Source organism: Vombatus ursinus, unplaced genomic scaffold (assembly GCF_900497805.2).
Source record: "Vombatus ursinus unplaced genomic scaffold, bare-nosed wombat genome assembly UNPS02013950.1, whole genome shotgun sequence".
NCBI lineage: Eukaryota > Metazoa > Chordata > Mammalia > Diprotodontia > Vombatidae > Vombatus > Vombatus ursinus.
The window spans coordinates 286,582-306,099 of record NW_020953728.1 but is presented as its reverse complement, the minus strand read 5'-3'; the positions used below and the strand labels follow the sequence as shown (position 1 = coordinate 306,099).

Here is a 19,518-nt window from a genome sequence, read left to right as displayed (position 1 = left end):
TTACGTTAGCTGAAGTATAATAGTTTTTACTTCAGCCCTTTGTTTTAAATGTGTATTAATATTTATCTGTGTGTCTTTTGTGAAATATGAAATGTGGGATTCTGATTTCTAATCCTTTTTTGCTATCCATTTCCATTTTAAGAGTGAGTTTATCCCATTCACATTCATGGTTATAATAATTGTGTATTGCTCTCCATTCTATGCTTTTATGTTTTTCCTTTTCTTGTTTCTAACACTTTATTTATGATAATTAGGATTATGCGAGAGAAGTGTGCTCAACTCCACTGTTGTAGGTTTGGTGCCATCTCTTGGCTTCCCTGACCCTCTTTTCTTTCCCTCACTCAAAGCCCAACTGCAAGTTCTTATCCATTTTATTATTTTAAATTTTTTTTGAACATTTTTATTTAAAGTTTTGCGTTCCAAATTCTATTTATCCCTTCCTCCCTCCCCTTTGCCCTCCCTGAGATTTTAAGCAATCAGATATAGGTTATACACGTGTAATTCTGTAAAACATTTCCATAATAGTGATTTTGTATAAGAAGACTCGAATTAAAGAAAAAAAATAAAAGAAAGAAAGGGAAAATAGCATGCTTCAATAAGTATCAGTTCTTTCTCTGAAGACAGATAGTATGCTTCATCATTAGTCCTTTGGCATTGTCTTGGACCATTATACTCCTAAGAAGAGCTAGGTCATTCACAGTTCTTCACCAAACAATATTGCTCTTACTTTGTGCAGTGTTCTCCTGGTTCTGTTGATGCATCAGTTCATGTAAATCTTTCCAGGATTTTCTGAAATCATCTTGCTTGTCATTTCTTACAGCACAGTAATATCACATTGCAATCATATGTCACAGTTTGTTTAGCCATTCCGCAGTTGATGGATGTCCCTGCATCCCTTTGATTTCCAATTCTTAGCCATGACAAAAAGAGATGCTGTAAATATTTTTGTACAAATAGGTACTTTTCCCTTTATTTGGATGTCTTTAGGATATAGACTTAGCAGTGTATTGCTGGATCAAAGGGTCTGCACAGTATCATAGCCCTTTGGACATAGTTCCAAATTGCCCTCCAGAATGGTTGGATCAGTTCACAACTCCACCAGCAGTGCTTTAGTGTCCCCGTTTTCTCACATCCCTTCCACCATCCATCATTTTCCTTTTTTTTGATAACAATTTTGATAGGTGTGATGTGGTACCTTAGAGTTGTTTACTTTGCATTTCTCTGATCAGTAATGACTTAGAGCATTTTTTCATACAACTATAGATAGCTTTGATTTCTTTGTCTGAAAACTGCCTGTTCATATCCTTTTACCATTTATCAATTGGGGAATGACTTGTATTTTTATAAATTCGGCTCAGTTCTCTATATATTTGAGAAATGAGGCCTTTATCAGAGATATGGGTTGCAAAATTTTTTCTCTACTTTTCTGCTTTCCTTATAATTTTGGTTGCACTGGCTTGTGCAGAAACTTTTTAATTTTATATAATTGAAATGATCTATTTTACCTTTTGTTTGCTTTCTATATCTTCTTTGGTCCTAAATTTTTCACTTATTCATAAATCTGATAGATAATCTATTCCATGCTCTTAATTTGCTTATAGTATCACGCTTTATGATACCCATTCATACTGTTCCCATTCAGTTTTCTCTAAAGGTCTGTCATATCTAACTTTTATAATATTCTAGTTTCTTTCTTGTTTATTTTTTGGTTGGATTTATTGAGTTCTGAGAAGGGACAGTTGTGGTCCCCCACTAGATTTGCTGTCTTGTTCTTCCTATAACTCACTTACCTCCTCTTTTAAGAAGTTGGATAACATACCACTTGATGCACATATGTTTAGTATTGATAATACCTCATTGGCTTATGGTACCTTTAGCAAGATGTAGTTTCCTCTTTTGATTAGGTCTAATTTTGCTTTTACTTTGTCTGAGATAAAGATTACTACCCTTGCTTTTTTTACTTTAGCTGAGGCATAATAGATTCTGTTCCAGCCCATTACCTTTACTCTGTATGTGCCTCTGTGCTTCAAGTGTGTTTCTTGTAAGCAACATATTATAGGATATTGGTTTTTGATCCACTCTGCTATCTGCTTCCATTTTATGGAGAGTTCATCGCATTCACATTTACAGTTATGATTATGACTTGTGTATTACCCTCCATCATATTCTTCCTCCTGTTTGTTCTCTCTCTCCTTTCACCTTTTCCCTCCTCACCAGTATTTTACTTCTGTTTGCCACCTCCCTTCTGTCAGTCCCCATCCCAGCCTTTACTTAATCTCCTCCCCCCCTTTCCCTGTTGTGTAAGATAGATTTCTGTATTCAACTGATTGTGTATATTATTCCCTCTTTGAGCCAATACTGATAAGAGTAAGATTCAAGTGATGCTTGTTGCCTACCCTCGCATTTTCTGTTCCACTGTAATAGGTCTTTCTTGCCTCTTCATGTGAAATAATTTACCCCATTCTACCTCTCCCTTCCTTCTGCAGCCAGGGTATTGCTCTTTCTCTTCCCTTAATTATTTTTTTATGTTATTCCCTCAAATTTACCTTATTACCCGTATCATCTATGTATATTCCTTCTATCTGTACTGTTGGTGATACAGTTTTTAAGAGTCATAAGTATCATCTTCCCATGTATGGATGTAAACAGTTTAGCTCTATTGAATCTCTTATGTTTTCTTTTCCTTTTTACCAGTTTATGCTTTTCTTGAGTCTTGATATTGGAAGTCATATTTTTGGTTTAGTTCTGGTCTTCTCCTTATAAAAGCTTGAAATCCTTCTATTTCATTGAATGACCTTTTTTTCCCCATGATATGCTACGATTAAATTTGCCAGGTAAGTGATTCTTGGTTATAGTCCTAGCTCCTCTGCCTTCCGGAATATCACATTCCATGACTTCTGATTCTTTAATGTTGCCAGCTGCCAAGACCTGTGTGATCCTGACTGTGGCTCATCAATATTTGAATTGTTTCTTTCTGGCCACATGTAATATTTTTTTTTGACATGATAGTTCTGAAATTTAGCGGTGATGTTCCTTGGAGTTTTTATTTTAGGATTGGTGGATTCTTTCAATGCTTATTTTGCCCTCTGGTTCCAGGACAATACAGAGCAGTTTTCGTTGACACTTTCTTGAAAGATGCTGTCTAGATCCATCTTTTGATTATGGCTTTCAGATAGTCCAGTGATTCTGATATTGTCTCTCCTGGATATATTTTCGAGGTCATTTTTTTTTTTCCATGAAATATGTTACATTGTCTTTTTTTCATTCTTTTGAATTTGTTTGATTGATTCGTGATGTTTCATAGAGTCATTAGCTTCCACATGCCCTATTCTAGCTTTTTAAAAAAATTATTTAGTATTTAATTTTTCCCCATTTACATGTAAAAACAACTTTTTACATTTGTTTTTAAAACTTGAAGTTCCACTTTCTCTCCCTTCCTCCCTCCCCACCCCCACTTCATTGAGAAGGCAAACAATTTGATATAGGGTGTACATGCGTAGTCACACAAAGCATTTCCATATGTTATGAAAGAAGACGTAAGGCCTCCCCCCCCCAAAAAAAACTTAGAAAATAAGGAATAAAAAAAATAATGCTTCCATCTGTATTCAGACACCATCAATTCTCTCTAGGGTTGGATAGCATTTTTTATTATACACCCTTCAGAGTTGTCTTGAATCATTGTAGTGCTGAGAATAACTGTCATTCACAGCTGATCATCTTACAATATTGCTGTTACTTTGTACATAGTACATTTAATTTTGCATCAACTCATTTACCATATTTCACCACATAATTGTCACACTATGTTTTTTTTCAGTGTAAAAATTAGTTTTTAACCTTTCATTGTGTAATTGTCACATGGTAAAAATTCTCTTTGTCATGCCACTTAAAAGGTGTAGCAATGTATTCACTAGTGGTATATGTATATGCATTTATCTTGATCATTGTGAGCACAAGTCTAGAATTCTCAGCACATGTGCATTGTCAGTATTCAGTTTTAAGGTATATTCACGAGTGTTCTGTGCATGCTAATCTTGCACCAAAACAGTTTAGTAATAAATGATTTTTAAGTAATACTGGCACAGTTTTTAAAAATCACATAATGGTTGCAATCCACTTTTTTTGCAAAAGAATTTTGGCATAAATTCTGCAACAATTATGTGGTGAAATACGATAAGTCTTTAAAGGTTTTTCTGAGAGCATCCTGTTCATCATTTCACATAGCACAATATGTACCCTATCAAAATCATATACTGCAACTTGTTCAGCCTTTCCCCAGTTGATGAGCATTCCTCTGATTTCCAGTTCTTTACCACCACAAAAAGAGCTGCTATAAATAATTTTGTACATATAGTTCCTTTCCCTTTCTGTTTTTTATCTCTTTGGGACACAGACTTAGTTAGTGGTATTGCTAGGGCAGAGGTTATACATGGTTTTATAGCCCTTTGGGCATAGTTCCAAATTGTTCTGCAAAGTGGTTGAATTAGTTCACAACTCTAACAACAGTACATTAGTGTTTCATTTTTCCATCATTCCCTCCAGCTTTTGTCATTTACCTTTACTGTCCTATTAGCCAATCTAATAGATATGAGGTAGTACCTCAGAATTGTTTTAATTTGCATTTCTCCAATCAGTAGTGAGTTAGAGTATTTTTTCATATGGCTATAGATAACTTTGATTACTTCATCTGAAAACTGATCATGTCTTCTGATCATTTATCAGTTGGGGATTGGCTCTTATTTTTATAAAATTGACTCAGTTCTCTATATGTTTGAGAAATGAGGTCTTTATCACAGAAACTTCCTTCAAAATTTTTTTTGCAGTTAATCTTGCTAACTGTATTTCCCTCCATCCTTTCCTCCCTGCACTATTTTATTCTCTCTCCTTTTACCCTTTTTCTCCTCAAATGTGCTTTGCTTCTGACTACTCCCTCTCCAATCTGCCCTCCCTTCTACCACCACCCTCCTTTCTTTATCCCCTCCTCGCCTTTCTTTCCTATAAGGTAAGGTAGATTTTTATACCCAACTGAGTGTGTATGTTATTCCCTCTTTGAGCCAATTCTGATGCAGATAAGATTTACTCACTTCCCATCTCTTCCCCTTCACTGTCAAAAGCTTTCTCTTGCCTCTTTGATGTGAGATAATTTACCCCCACTCTACCTCTCCCTTTTCCTTTCTCCCAGTACATTCCTTTCTCACCCCTTGATTTTATTTTTTTGGATATCATTCCATTATATTCAGCTCACACCTCTGCCCTCTGTCTGTATTTCCTCCTTCTAACTTCCTTAATAATGAGAAAGTTCTTGTGAGTTTTAAGTATCATCTTCCCATGTAGGAGTGTAAACAGTTTAACCCCATTAAGTCTCTTATGATTTCCCTTCCCTATTTACCTTTTTATGCTTCTCTTGAGTCTAATATTTAGGAGTCAGATTTTCTATTCAGCTCTGGTCTTTTCATTAAAAATGGTTAAATGTCCTCTCTCTTTGAATGTCCGTTTTCTCCTCTGAAGGATTATACTCAGTTTTTCTGAGTAGGTGATTCTCAGTTGTAATCCTAACTCCTTTTCCTTCTGGAATATCATATTCTAAACCCTCTGATCCTTTAATATAGAAGTTGCTAAATCTTGTGTTATCCTGACTGTGACTCCATGATACTTGAATTTTTCTTTCTGGCTGCCTGCACTGTTTTCTCCTTGACCTGGAAATTCTGGAATTTGATTACAATATTCCTGGCAGTTTTCATTTGGGACCTCTTTCAGCAGGTGATCCATGGATTCTGTCAATTTCTATTTTACCTCCTGGTTTTAGAATATCAGCAATTTTCCTTGATAATTTCTTGAAAGATGATGAATGTGTAAGCTTTTTTTATGATCCTGGCTTTCAGGTAGTCCAATAATTTTTAAATTATCTCTCCTGGATCTATTTTCTGGGTCAGTTGTTTTTCTGAAGAGATATTTCATATTGTCTTCTATTTTTTTCATTATTTTGGTTTTGTTTTATTATTTATTGATTTCTCACAAAGTTATTAGCTTCCATTTGCTTAATTCTAATTTTTTTTAGGAATTATTTTCTTCACTGAGCTTTTGTACCGCCTTTTCCATTTGACCAAATGTACTTTTTAAGAAATTTTTTTTTTTCTTCAGTGAATTTTTGTGCCCCTTTTTCCATTTGGTCAGTTCTGCTTTTGAAGAAATTGTTTTCCTCATTTGCTTTTTGTGCCTCTTTTCTCTTTTAGCTTAGTCTGTTTTTTAAGGTTTTATTTTTTTCAGTATATTTTTGTGTCTACTTTACCAAACTATTGACTCTTTTTTTATGATTTTCTTGCATCATTGTCATTTCTCTTCTCAATTTTTCCTCTCCCTCTCTTACTTGATTTTCCAAATCCTTTTTTAGCTCTTCTGTGACCTGAGACTAGTTCATATTTTTCTTGGAGGCTTTGCACATAGGAGCTTTGATTTTGTTATCTTACTCTGAGTGTGTGTTTTGATCTTCCTTGTAACCATAGTAAGTTTCTATAGTCAGAATTGTTTTCTGCTCTTTGCTCGTTTTCCCAACCTATTACTTGACTTTTAACTGTTTGTTAAAGTAGGGCTCTGTTTCCAGGGTGGAGAGAGCACTGTCTCAAGCTTCAGGGGTTTTGTGAAGCTGTTTTCAGAGATATTTCCAGGGATCTATAAATTTTCAGTTCTTCCAAGGTGGGATGATATAAGGAGAGGTGTGTTTACTACTCTCCTGGCCCAGTGTCTGGTCTCTGAGCAGCCACAAGCATTCTTTTCTTCCCTGGTACTGTGGGGAAGGTCCATGCTCCCCTGCAGCTGCAAGCTCAGGTGTGCTAGTGCTTCTTCTCGTTCTGGGACTGCGACCTGGATCCATTTATGGGCAAAGCAATAGAGTCCTGCCCCAGTGCTAGCAAAGAGACTCCTATAATCTTCTAAATAGTTGTTCAACTCACTTACCATCTGTGGGCTGAGAGCTATGGAAGCAGCTGCTGCTGCTGCTGCTGCTGCTGCTGCTGCTGCTGCTGCTGCTGCTGCTGCCGCCACTGCCACTGCTTATTCATTGGCTCCCGTGGCCTGCTCCTTGGTTTGCTGGTGCTGGGTTCATGCTGGTACAGTCTACACTGGACTGTGATCCACTCTCACCCAGGTGTGACAGACTTTTCCTGCTAATCTTCTAAGTTGTCTTTGGCAGGAAAATTATGGCATTATTTAAAGGTTTTTGAGAAGTTTTGAAGAGAGCTCAGGTGAGTCGCTGCCTTTTTTCCATCTTAGCTCCATACTTCTGGGCTCTCTGTATTTCTAGCCTGAATTTGTCGATCATATTGCTAGTTTCTTGGCTTATTGAGTATTGTGATATCAAAGACAGCTAAAACTGTAGACCTGCAAGGTTTCAGTGCTCTCAAAGTGATTTTATCCATGGCAAAGTCTGCAAATTGTTAACCTTTGTTTGGATGTGATCAGCATTCCTATAGGCTTGCCCCTGGTTGGAGTTCCAGTGGCCTGATGGTGGACTCAACCACTTAACCAGTTAGAAAGCTCTGCTGATTCAGAGTGTTAGAACCATAGACTTCTCTTTGACCTCTGCTCTGGCCATGAAATTGTTTCTTGCTTCTGAATTTGCTCTTAGATCAGTATACATCTTAAAGCCCAAGACCCCACCTCCTCATCCTGGAATCTATTTCATTCAGCCTTTTCGTCTTGTTTCTCCAAATGCATATATTTAATCACACGTTTCCTCTGCTCAAAAACCTTCAGTGGCTTTCTACACTTGACCAAATAAAATATAAATTCCTTACTGTGACATTGAAGGTACTATTTCATGTAGTTCTAATCTACATTTCCATGTAGATTTCATGGCATTCTTCATGCATTTTATACTTCAGCTAAACTGTTGCTACTTGCTTTTCTGCAGACTTTCTTGCCCTCTCGTCCCTGTGCCTTTGCTCACACAATTTCCCTTGCCTAGAATGTCCCTTCCTATGGACAGACAGCATTCTTGTGCTTCAAGGTTGAACTCCAATACATCATTCATGATGTATTTTCTGAGGGCTTCATTTAGAGGTGACTTTTCTTTCTATTTTCCTTAATCACTTTTCTGTAATTATTTCCCAATTTGCATCAAAGTTGTATTTCTTTCTTACCTCACCCATCACGGTAAGCTCTTTGAGGGCTGGGAGGGAAGGAACAAGAATTTATAAAGTTCCTTACCAATATCATCATATTTGACCCTTACAAATGAGACAGGTACTATTATTATCACTGTTTTACATTTGAGGAAACGAAAACTGACAGAAATTGTGGCTTGCCCAGGGTCACACATCTTCTGAGACCAGATTTTAACTCAGGTCTTCCTTACTCTAGGCCCAGTGCTCTTTCTTCTCAGCTGCCTGCTTTATATTTTGTATTTCCAAATTTCTTTGTATCTTTGTATTTCCAAATCCTAAGTCAGTGGTAGTTAACAAACGTCTATTAAACTGAAATTAGTACAACTCCGTTACCTAAAAGAGTAAAACCAAATTACCTTATGAATAAAATTTTAAAATCCCAAATTTATTATCTTTACCAGAAAGCTAATAACTTGAAGAAAGGGAAATGTATTTGTATTTAGTGTTAAGAGCTTAAGTTTTTTCAATTAAAAATCTTTTCAAGTCTCCCCCTTCCCCCACACACCCCACTACCACCAGTGGAAAAATAAAAGAAAAACAAAACTTTTGTAATATAGTATATGCATAGTTAATAAAAACAAATTCCTGCTTTGGCCATGTCCAAAACTATGACTCATTCTGTATCCTGCATCTATCATTTGTTTAGGAGATGGATAGTATCCTTCTTACTGGTTTTTTAGAATTATGGTTGGTCCTTGCATTGATTAGTTAAGTCTTTTAAAGTTGTTATTACATAAATTATTCTCTTAGTTCTATTCATTTCACTCTATGTTAGCACAAATAAGCTTTCCTACGTTTATCTCAAACCAACTATTTCATCATTTCTTACAGCCTAATAGTATTCAGTTAATTCATATACAGTAATTTGTTTAACCATTCCTTAGTTAATAGGCTTATAAGTGCTTTTTCTCTTTCTTTGTTCTTTTTTAACATATTACTAGATCACAGCGTATGCCAGATTTATTCACTTTTGGGGCATAACTCCAAATTGCTTTCCAGAATAGCTGGACCAATTAACAACTCCATCAATGGTGCATCGATGTGCTGTTTTCCTACAACCCCACCAGTATTTATCATTTCACTTTTTGGGCATTTTTATACAAGTAAAGTTGTATTATTTTGTTTTTCCTATTAATTTGGAGTATGTGAATTAATTCTTTTGTAAAACATTTACAGAAAAATATTTTCATTTCTGCAAATAATCTATGTTATCTTATAGTTAATGTCAGAAAAGCCCTGTTGTCAAAAGGAATATACTGGAATGTACTGTTGTTAATGATGAAGCATTTACATTTCCCTGAAGTGGCTGAAAGCGGATGCAAAATGTTAAATCATCTTTTGGAAGGAAGGTAATGGCAGAATTACGGGGATATCGAATGTGCCTGATTTTGGATCAGATAAAATTTTGTTATAAACTGTTTTTAATGATTTCAAAAATTTGAATGTTAAAACTGTTTTTTGAGGAATATGGTCCTATATCTGTTAATTTTGTAGTCTCATATAATCTTAGATATAAGGCCCTTCAGTTATAGAAAGCACCTTTATTTCTAGAGTTTAGAATTACTACTTAAAACTGCAACTTTTATTCACAGCTGGTAGATTTAAAAGGGGGAAAATCTGTAGTTGCATTCATAGACAGTACTTAATTATACTTCAAGCTCTTTATTAAGTGATGATAGCTATCTTACTGTATACATTATGTGTTATCTCATTTGATCCAGTGGTAAAAGAGAAATAGATACAAGCAGGGAGAAATCTCCTTAGCTATCTCTCTAATGCAGCTGACTTAGATTTGGACCCTACTAACTGACTACCATTCAAACCCATTAGTAGGGCTCCATAAAATTTTTGATTTCCCATACAAGGTACTGAATTTTAAAACTGATTAAAATACATAAAGAAGACAGGAAAAAGTTACTGGGACAGGAGTAATTTCCAAATGAATAGCTGATTGTATAGTATCACACCAAATTAGAAGAAAGTGTATACATGAGAAGATATTTCATTGCAATTACTGTAGCTGCAAGCTAATTGTTTGATCAGTACTGGCAAATGAGAAATGAAGGTGCAAAAGTGCTTTAAAATTATGCATAAAAATGCCCTTGAAATGATTTTCAATCTCAGGAATACATGTGAGACTTTAAATTATTGTAGCTGGAAATTAGTCAGTTTAATTATTCAAAATTTTTTTATAAACAAGGTTAAATTTTTGCTAACTGCTAAAAGCAGTACAGATTGATTTCCATAAATTTTTAGAAAACTTTCACAGTTGTTTTTATCGACTTGACAAAATTTAGTAATGTTGATGATAAGCATAAATATGTTTTCTTTGCTGTTTGGTCATATTTCAAATATTTTTATAATTTAAAATTAAAAACTATTTTCAAAATTATTACATTCCATTGAGGAAAATATCTAGATGTAATATGTTACATATGAGAATTTTATCTATGGAGAAGAAATTAATATTTGTAGCTTAAAAAATCTGTCATGTGACAATACTGAGCCCTAGTAAATGCCATACCAGTTTTTACACAGGAAATCCCTTTTCTTCCAGGAGAATACACTTTGTAGTATGTATAAAAATTTAATAAGAACGTGGGAAATTTGATTGACTTTGGTAGCTTAACACACTGACCCACATTTCAGTTGCTGTTAAATTTCTTGTATATTCAGTCTAAAAAATTACTTTGACAGTGTTCCAAGGTTTATTGTATACAATTTTAATTGAATTAAAATCCTGCATATAACATCAGTCTCTCATGTCGTGGTTTTGAATATGTAGATGTTCTTTGTAGTATGCTTCACTTTTTATCATTTATTTAAATTCCATATCTTCAGTAACCTTCACCTAGATGTAATGGCATCAGTGACATCTAACATAATAAAAGTTATGAAAAGTCACAAAACCTCATCAACAGTGCAGCTGGAGGCACTTCAAACTATTTTACATATTATTGTCCCAGGTAAGTGATATAATTGCTTTTGTTTGCCAGAGGTAAGGAAATGGCAGAAGTTAGATTGATTTCTGATCTATCATTAAGTATCTAGTCATTTTGTTGCAAATAATAAAATATTTTTAGCCTAACTTAAACACAATCTCACGTTTCGAAGGTCTAATTTTTGTAGAACCAAACAAATTTCATACGTCTATACCAATAGTAAAAAGGTAGATGAGGGTCAAGGATCCTTAGAGGACAATTTAAAAAAGAAATACATTCATATAAAGTAATGTGATCAGTGAGCTTTGATATTGAGCAACTTTTAATACTATCATTGTCATTATGCAACACATTTTTAGAATTCTTTGGAAATTGCCTTCACCTTCAGAAGACTGAAGATCAATTACACTATCCACCTCATGCCAGAGAAGTGATAAGACGATATAACCCAGAATGCGACATACAATTTTGGACACGGCCAATGCAGGAATTTTTTTGTTGGACTATGCCTGTTTGTTAAGGGTTTTGTTTCGGGGGCAGCTAGGTGGTACAGTGGATAGAACACTGGCTCTGGAGTCAGGATGACCTGAGTTCAAAACCGGCCTCAGACACATAACACTTACTATCTGTGTGACTCTGGGCAAGTCACTTAACCCCATTGCCTAGCCAAAAAAAAAAAAAAAGTTTGGTTCTTTTTCCCCTGCCCTCCTCTCTGCAGATCAGTAGAGGGAAGGGGCTGTGAGAAGGGTAGAGATAATAAATTAATTTAAATATTTAAAAGGAAACCTTTTAAAAATTACTTTTGGAGTCTATAGGCACATTCTTTCAAATATCCTCAGTTGTTAGTTATAAGCCTCCTTTGAGGACTAGATTTGATTTTTTTTTTCCAGACAAAAACCATTCATTGTCAAATTTGGTGAATTAGATGAGTGATAAAGTTAAGAATCTGTTGGGGGTTATAAACCAAGTGGTAACTATAACAAATAGTGATTTTATTTTGTGCATTTTTCTTAATTTTTTATTAATTTTTAACATGTGTTTTTAAAACTTTGGATTACAGATTTTCTCCCTTCCTCCCTCCCCACCCCAGTAATATGCCATACCAGTTTTTACACATTGAAAAGGCAAGCATCTCGATACAGGTTATAGATGTATAGTCATGCAAAACACTTCCATAGTAGCGATGTTGTGAAAAACTAAGTATATTTCCCTTCATCCTATCCTATTCTATTCTCTCTTTTGACCCTGTCCCTCCTTAGAAGTGTTTGCTTTTGATTATCCCCTCCCCCAGTCTGCCCTCCCCTGTATCAACCCCTGCTCTCTTGTCCTCTTCCCCCCTTATTTTCCTGTAGGGTAAGATAGATTTCCATACTGCATTGTGTATGTTATTCCCTCCTTAAGCCAAATCCTATGAGAATAAGATTCACTCATTTGGAAGAAGTTCTAAAAGATATTCTAAAAATGTTTTAAGCATTGTTGGTGTTGTTGAAATAATATATGTCCTTCCTGGGGTAACTACTTGAAAGATTAGCATTTGTTGATTTACGTGTTTTAGTATGTGTCTTTCCTGCAAGAGAAAGAACTTTAATTTGGCAGAATGGGAAGGCCTTTCAAGCCTCTCTCTTCAGCTTAAAAGAAAGCTCTAGGTGTGAGCATGATAAATTTTTGGTTGGTAGTCTTTTTAAACTTTCCTTCTTTTTCTGGAAGTTTCTGTTTTCTACCATTTTTATTACCCTTTTTCTGTGTTCCAGATAGGGTTCAGTTTTCTTACAGGCTATCTCTGGCATACCAGTTTACTGAACTGGTTTTATGATACTGTGTTTAAACTTCTTGTTTTTAGGTCCCTCTACTTTAGCCTTGTGCTTTATGTGCCTATTTTTAGGATCCACTGCTAATAGTTTCCTTACCAGGTCTTTCACTGTAACCTGACCAGGTTGATTTTGCCTGGTTGGTTTTGCTACCTATGCTTTCCCTGAACACATCCATCTCACTTTGTCTTTAATGATGGATTAAAATCATGGAGGGGGTGTGGCTTCCTTTCCCTAACAATACAGGTGGGACAAGGCAGTATGTTTGTTTTAAAATAGTGTCAAAAAAAAAATTAGTGTCATTCCATTGTAGTCACCTTTTGTATATTTACAGACACATCTATAAACATGGAAACATTTAATATTGGTATTATGCATGACTGAGTGCTACAGTCTCAATTACTAATCTCAACTAGGCAATGAAGAACTATACAGGGCCCTTTTATTCATCTGTCATACTCTCTATATCAGCTTTTGCAAACATTTCCTCTTTTTTAAAAACCTCTAATTATACTTCCAGCCTTTTCTCTTTCAGAAGATGTAAAGTTTACTACTTTATTAAGAAAATTAAAGGCTTCCCTTTTGTTTGCCATGTCTTCTCCATGTCTCAAAACCTCTGTCCTTATAACTTCTTTACCCTTTAACCTCAGAGTATGAGATGACTTCCTCCTTTCTAAAATTAACTCCTCCACTTATGCCTTTGATTTTCTTCCCTTTTGTCTCCTGTAGTACTTTGCTTTATTGGCTCTTTCTTTTTATTTATTTATTTATTTTGGTTTTGCTTTTCTGCTAGGCAGTGGGGTCAAGTGACTTGCCCAGGGTCACACAGCTAGTAAGTATCAAGTGTCTGAGGCCAGATTTGAACTCAGTTCCCGCCAACTCCAGGACCAGTATTCTATCCATTACACCACCTAGCTGCCCCTATTTTTTTATTTTTTTTATTCAGTCTCTTTCCCTACTCTTTACATTACCTTGTTTACAAACATGCTCTTTTCTATCCTGTAATAACTTTGTCTTGATTTGCTATCTACATAAATATGTGCTCCTATTTTTCTTTACTTCTTCATCACCAAATTTGATACTAGACTTCTAGAGTGTCACCTATAATTTGCTTCCTCCATTTCCTCACCACATACTCTTCAACTCCCTGTAGTCTGGCAGTGATCTTTTTTAAATTGTTATTTTTATTGTATTTTCTGTATCAGTTGATGCTTTTGATTACCTCTTCGTAATACTCTTTCCTGCTGTGATGGCTCTGCTCTCCTGGTTATCCTCCTACCTTGACTATTACTCCTCCGTACCCTATGAAGATATATATTCTTAATTCTTTGGAATATCTCGTAAAGTTTTGTCTTTCCACTTTTTTTTTCACTTTCTCCATACATTTCATATACTTTAGCAGTTCCCTTTATGTATCTCTCAAATCTGTACTGCCACTTTCAAACCTATGCTGGAGCCTCTAGTACCATATTTTCATCTGCCTGTTAAAATCTCCACCTGAATGCCTCACTAGGTTCTCCAACTTATCGTGTCCAAAATTCTACCATGTAATCTCCCTTTAAACATCCCTGCCAAAATAAAAATTTTCTTCTCCTGGTCTGTATTAGGTTATGGTATAGAGCAACTAGGTGGTGTAGTGATAGAGTGTTTGATCTGCAGTCAGGAAGACTCATTTTCCTGAATCAAATCTGGCTACAGACACTAGTTATATGACCCTGGGCAAGTCACTTAACCCTGTTTGCCTTAGTTTCCTCATCTGCAAAATGAGCTGGAGAGGGAAATAGCATACCACTGCAGTGTCTTTGCCAAGAAAACTCCAAATGGGGTCACAAAGAGTCAGACGCAACTGAAACAACTGAACAGAAAGCAATTATGATCTCAGATAAAGCAAAATCAAAAATAAGCCTAATTAAAAGAGTTAATCAGGGAAATTGCATTTTTTGAGAGGAAGCTAGGTGGCACAATGGATAGAGTTCCAGGCCTAGAGTCAGTAAAACAGTTCAAATCTGGCCACAGAGACTAGCTGTGTGACCCTGGGCAAGTCATTTAACTCTGGCTCAGTTTCCTCATTGGTAAAATGAGCTGGAGAAGGAAATGGCAAAACATTGCAGTATCTTTGCCAAGAGAACCCCAAATGGGGTCACAAAGAGTTGGACACAACTGAACAACAACTACAGCTAGGAATTTAATGAAATATTTTTGAAATAATTATCTGTATATTTATTTAAAAAAGAGAACTGTGATGAGTCAGTTTAGAACATTATAGCATTTTCTATGAAATATCTTAAGGGTACTCATTATGAAATTAATTGGATTAAAATGGGGATTTATTTATAAAGAATTATCACCACACTCTTTGGTTTTCAAAATACCATCAGTTATCAGTGATTGTGTTATTTATTGCATGTCTGACTTCTAACTTTTTTATATTGTTGTTTGCACAATGCTATAATATTGCCAAATGTGTCTTCTTTTTCTGTAATTAAACTATATTACTACTATTTTCTTTGCCATGGCATCTGGTTTTATCTTTGTTACATATCACATCTTATATCTGACCATCCCTTGTCTGTCAGACATTCATGACTGAATTTTCTCTTAAATAATGTGGTATTGGTTGAAGTCATTTTAGTTCCTTAATCTCAGCCTACCATCTCCTTGAAAACAAACAAAAAAAAGATCTTATTTTGTCAGATAATTCTTTTTAGTTATGTTTTTGTCCTTCATTTGTATTCACCAACTATGTACACAGACTGTTCAGTCCATATTTTCTACTTTGTCATGTAGTATTAGATTATGTAAACTCTTTACAAGTTTTCTTCTGAGTGTCAAAAAGTTGAACAAATAGTTTACAGTTTACTGAAGTAGAAGTAAACAGAAGCCTATTAAATTTTCAAATTTTCCCAAAAATAACTAGTAATTTGTTCCATTGTGTTTAGAACCAAAAGAGGAACCTGAGGAAGATGCTTTATTAAATATAAATCTGAAAGTAGTTAAAAACCAATGCCTATTGAATGACATTCACAAACTGGTTCTAGATGCTTTAAATAAGGTATGTTTAGAAACTCATTTTCCTTTTCTATAGTATCCCAACAGTAAATGTTACTAAAGTGTTCTTATTTATGTTCCCTCTAGAACTAAAAATTAATTTACTTTTGTTCTTCTTACTAACATTAATAGCCAGAAGGAGTGATGTTTTATAATGCTGGCAAGACTATTAGATTTTATTACCTGTCATTTACTCATAATCCTATATGAGATGCATGGTATAGTTGATAGAGCAACCCTCCTGAGTTATTGAGGATTTCCATTCAGGTCTTGACTCTGATACACTTTAGCTCTGTGATCTCAAGCAAGTCACTGAATTTTCAAGTGCTACCAGCAGTTCTCTAAGACTGTAAGTTGCCAAATATTTGCTGATTAATGGAAGGAGTTTCTGTACTAAGAATTTCTTATGCCACAAAAATATATATGTGTGTGTATATATATATATATATATATATATAATCACTAGAGTAAAAAAGACTGGCTTTTCTTTATAATATCATTGTAAAAATTGTTTTCCTAGTTCTACTTATTTCATTCAGCATCAGTTCACAGAATTTTCTCTGAAAGCGTCCATTTCATAATTTCTTACGGTACAATAATATTGTTGCATTCATGTACCACAGTTTATTTAGCCATTTCCCAGTGGGGAGAGGACCCCCTTACTTTCCAATTTTATTTGCTAGGAAACAAGATACTATAAATATTTTTGTACATATAGGTGCTTTTCTTCTTTTTTTTGATCTCTTAGGAGTGTTGGCCTAGTAATGGTATATTTTGGTCAGAGGGCATAAGGACATTTAATAAGTTTTTGGACATAGTTCCAAATTACTTTCCAGAATGACTGGACCATTTCCCTGCTCTGCCAATGTTGACTGTGTTTTCAGTGATTTTTTGAAAGATGCTAGAGAATTAGAGAAAAAAAAAATCCAGATTTTATTAAAAAAAAAAAGAAAAAATGTGGAGCTTGCTCAGTCAGCCTGATTTCAGTTTTTGGCAAAATTCTAGAAAGTACCATGGGAATAGTTAGTATAATAAACTTCCAGAAAAGAAAGTAGTGATAACAGGAAAAAAAAAAAAAGACAAAACCAAGAACATCAAGAACAGGTTATGCCAGACACACCTTTTTTGACATAGTTATTAGACTGTTAGATCAGGGGAATGCCATATATATGATTTACTTAGATTTTAGAAAAGAATTTGATAAAATTTCTCAGTATTCTTGGGGAAAAGAAGAAGAGACATGGGCTAATTGATATTACAGTGGGTTGGATTAAGAACTGCTTGAATTTGTGGACCCATAAAATATTTATTAGTGGTTCTTTATTAGTCTAAAAGGAGGTTTCCAGTAGCGTGCCACAGGAACTAGTGACTTGCTCCTATATAGTTTAACAATTTTGTCAATTCTTTGAATAAAGAATAAAACAAATTTGCAGATAATGCAAAGCTACTAGGGAGAGTTAATATATTAGATGAAAATGAGATCCAAATATATCTCAAAAAGCTAGACTGTTAGGCCACCAAGACTGTACAAGCTGACCCAGGACCTGACACATGTTTTGCAACAAAACCTAATCCCATATTCCAGTTTTCCTTGCCCTCTTTCTCATGTAGATGAACCCTTGCTCCAGGATACACAGGTTTGCTTGAGTCAATACAGAAAGAGCTACAGCAACCCTTCAGGAACAGAAGCCTGCTGGGGGTCTTGACCAGTGCCAAGGTAGGACAACCTTACAGCAACAATACTCCAAAGCTATGAACTACCAGGGCTCAGCTAGAGAAATGAGGAACAGTGAGAGCAGAAGAGGACACTTGGAAAGAAAACCATGTTGGGAGAGAAGGGGAGGGGGAAGGGAGAAAGATGGCTTTGTAGCACTCTGCTAATTATAATTGAAAGAGCTTAGCATCCAGATAGGGCCAGTTCTGTTTGCCCAGAAAATCACTTGGGGCAGAGACCTAGGTTGGTGAACCATGAATTAACCAGTGTGGGAGGGGGCTGAGACATTTTCAGATCTATCCCCAAAGGAAATCACTATCAGAGGAAAAAGAGTCAAAAAGTTATGAATAAAGGAGAATAAAACAACCCAAAACTAAGGAAATTACCAAAGATCTCAGGAAAAAGAAAACTTAAAAATCTTAAATATAAGCAGATAAATTGGCAGCATGAACAACAGAAAGAAATATGGCCTCCAGATCTAGTAAATGAGTTTAGGCTTTTGTGAATAAATACTACAACAAAGAAAAATGATCTAATACTTGATGAGACTAAGCAACCACAATATTGCTAATCCTGAGTGAGTCAAAAGAGAAATGAGAATTATGCGAGAGGCCTACAAAGCAAAAATACTAGGCATAATAGAAAAACTGGCAAATCTTACCAAAGAAAGTACAGGAGATTGGGTCAACAAATTTTTATACAAATAAGTGGAGGACAATCTAGAAGAAAAGAAGCAAAAAACACAACACTAAAAGAGAATATATGCTCTCTATGTAAACGAAGCATAATGACCTCAAAGACAGAATGTGTAGAGCCAACCTAAGGATTATAGATCTTCCAGAGGAACATGACAAGAAGCAAAGTCTGAATACCATAATGCAAGAAATAATACAAGAGAACTGTTCAGAACTTCTAAACACTGATAATGAAAAAAACAATTGAAAGAATTCATAAGTCTCATCCAGAAAAAAAAAAAAAACTAAACTAAAACCAAGGTTTGGAAACTCCAAGGCTGGTTAAACCTAACAATTTAATTCAGAAACAAAAAGTTCTGTGGGCAATCAGGAGAAAGACCTTCAAATACGAAGGAAACAAAATTAAAATAACACAAGATTATTCTATACTCACCAGATAAAGCAGGAGGGAAGTAATAATGTGTTCCAAAGATCAAGGGAGGTCAGGATGCAGCCCAAGTTAATTTTCATGTGAATAAGAGTTTATCCATAAATGAAAAAAACATGGACATTCAGTAATAAAGAGGCATTTGAAACATCCTCAGAAAGAAAACCAGAACTGAAGAAAGAAATGTAGGAGGGATGAATAAATGTAATAGCCAACGACAGCAGCAGCAACAGAATGATAGCAGAGATACCAGTAAGAGACTTCTTTCTTATGTACTCAAGGAGACAGGGATAAAGGTATAAGTCTGATAGAAGTAGGGATGAGGTATTTCACAGACAGAACTTGGTGACAACCTACAGGTGAATCAATGTTTTCTGTGAGATCACATTACAGCTTTGGGAGGGGGGGTGGGTAGAGGATAGAGAGGAATGTGTGATGTGCCCAGGTCAAATTGAAGGCTAGCAAAGAGGGAAGGTGATCTCTGTAAATAAGAAAGGAGTCTGCAGAGGAATGAGAGAGTAGGAAGGGCTAAAGATTGGAAAGGGGAAGAGGAAAAGAAGGCAGCCTTCCTTTGGTAATGAGAGAGGGAAATCAAATGCAGAAATACAAAATCAGAGATGTGTAGTTAGTACTTGCTATGACAAAAGACTTGAGGACTTAAAAAATCATATACTGACCTTGTGCCACACTAAATATGTATGAGACTATATGAGATAACAGTA

At 35.2% G+C, this 19,518-nt stretch overlaps 1 protein-coding gene across 5 annotated transcripts in view; it reads left to right on the top strand.

Annotated features, from left to right (window-relative positions):
- The window catches only part of LRRK2 (leucine rich repeat kinase 2), a 228,053-nt gene that overhangs the window by 50,592 nt on the left and 157,943 nt on the right, over positions 1-19,518 (top strand). For all 5 annotated transcript variants that reach the window (XR_003568832.1, XM_027858947.1, XM_027858948.1 and 2 more), the window contains exons 12-14: positions 9,382-9,511; positions 11,004-11,128; positions 15,852-15,964. Coding sequence is in view for 4 of the 5 variants with exons in the window: in XM_027858947.1 (XP_027714748.1) it covers positions 9,382-9,511; positions 11,004-11,128; positions 15,852-15,964 (368 nt within the window). In the remaining variant the exon portion in view is untranslated. The remainder of the gene's footprint in view (positions 1-9,381; positions 9,512-11,003; positions 11,129-15,851; positions 15,965-19,518) is intronic.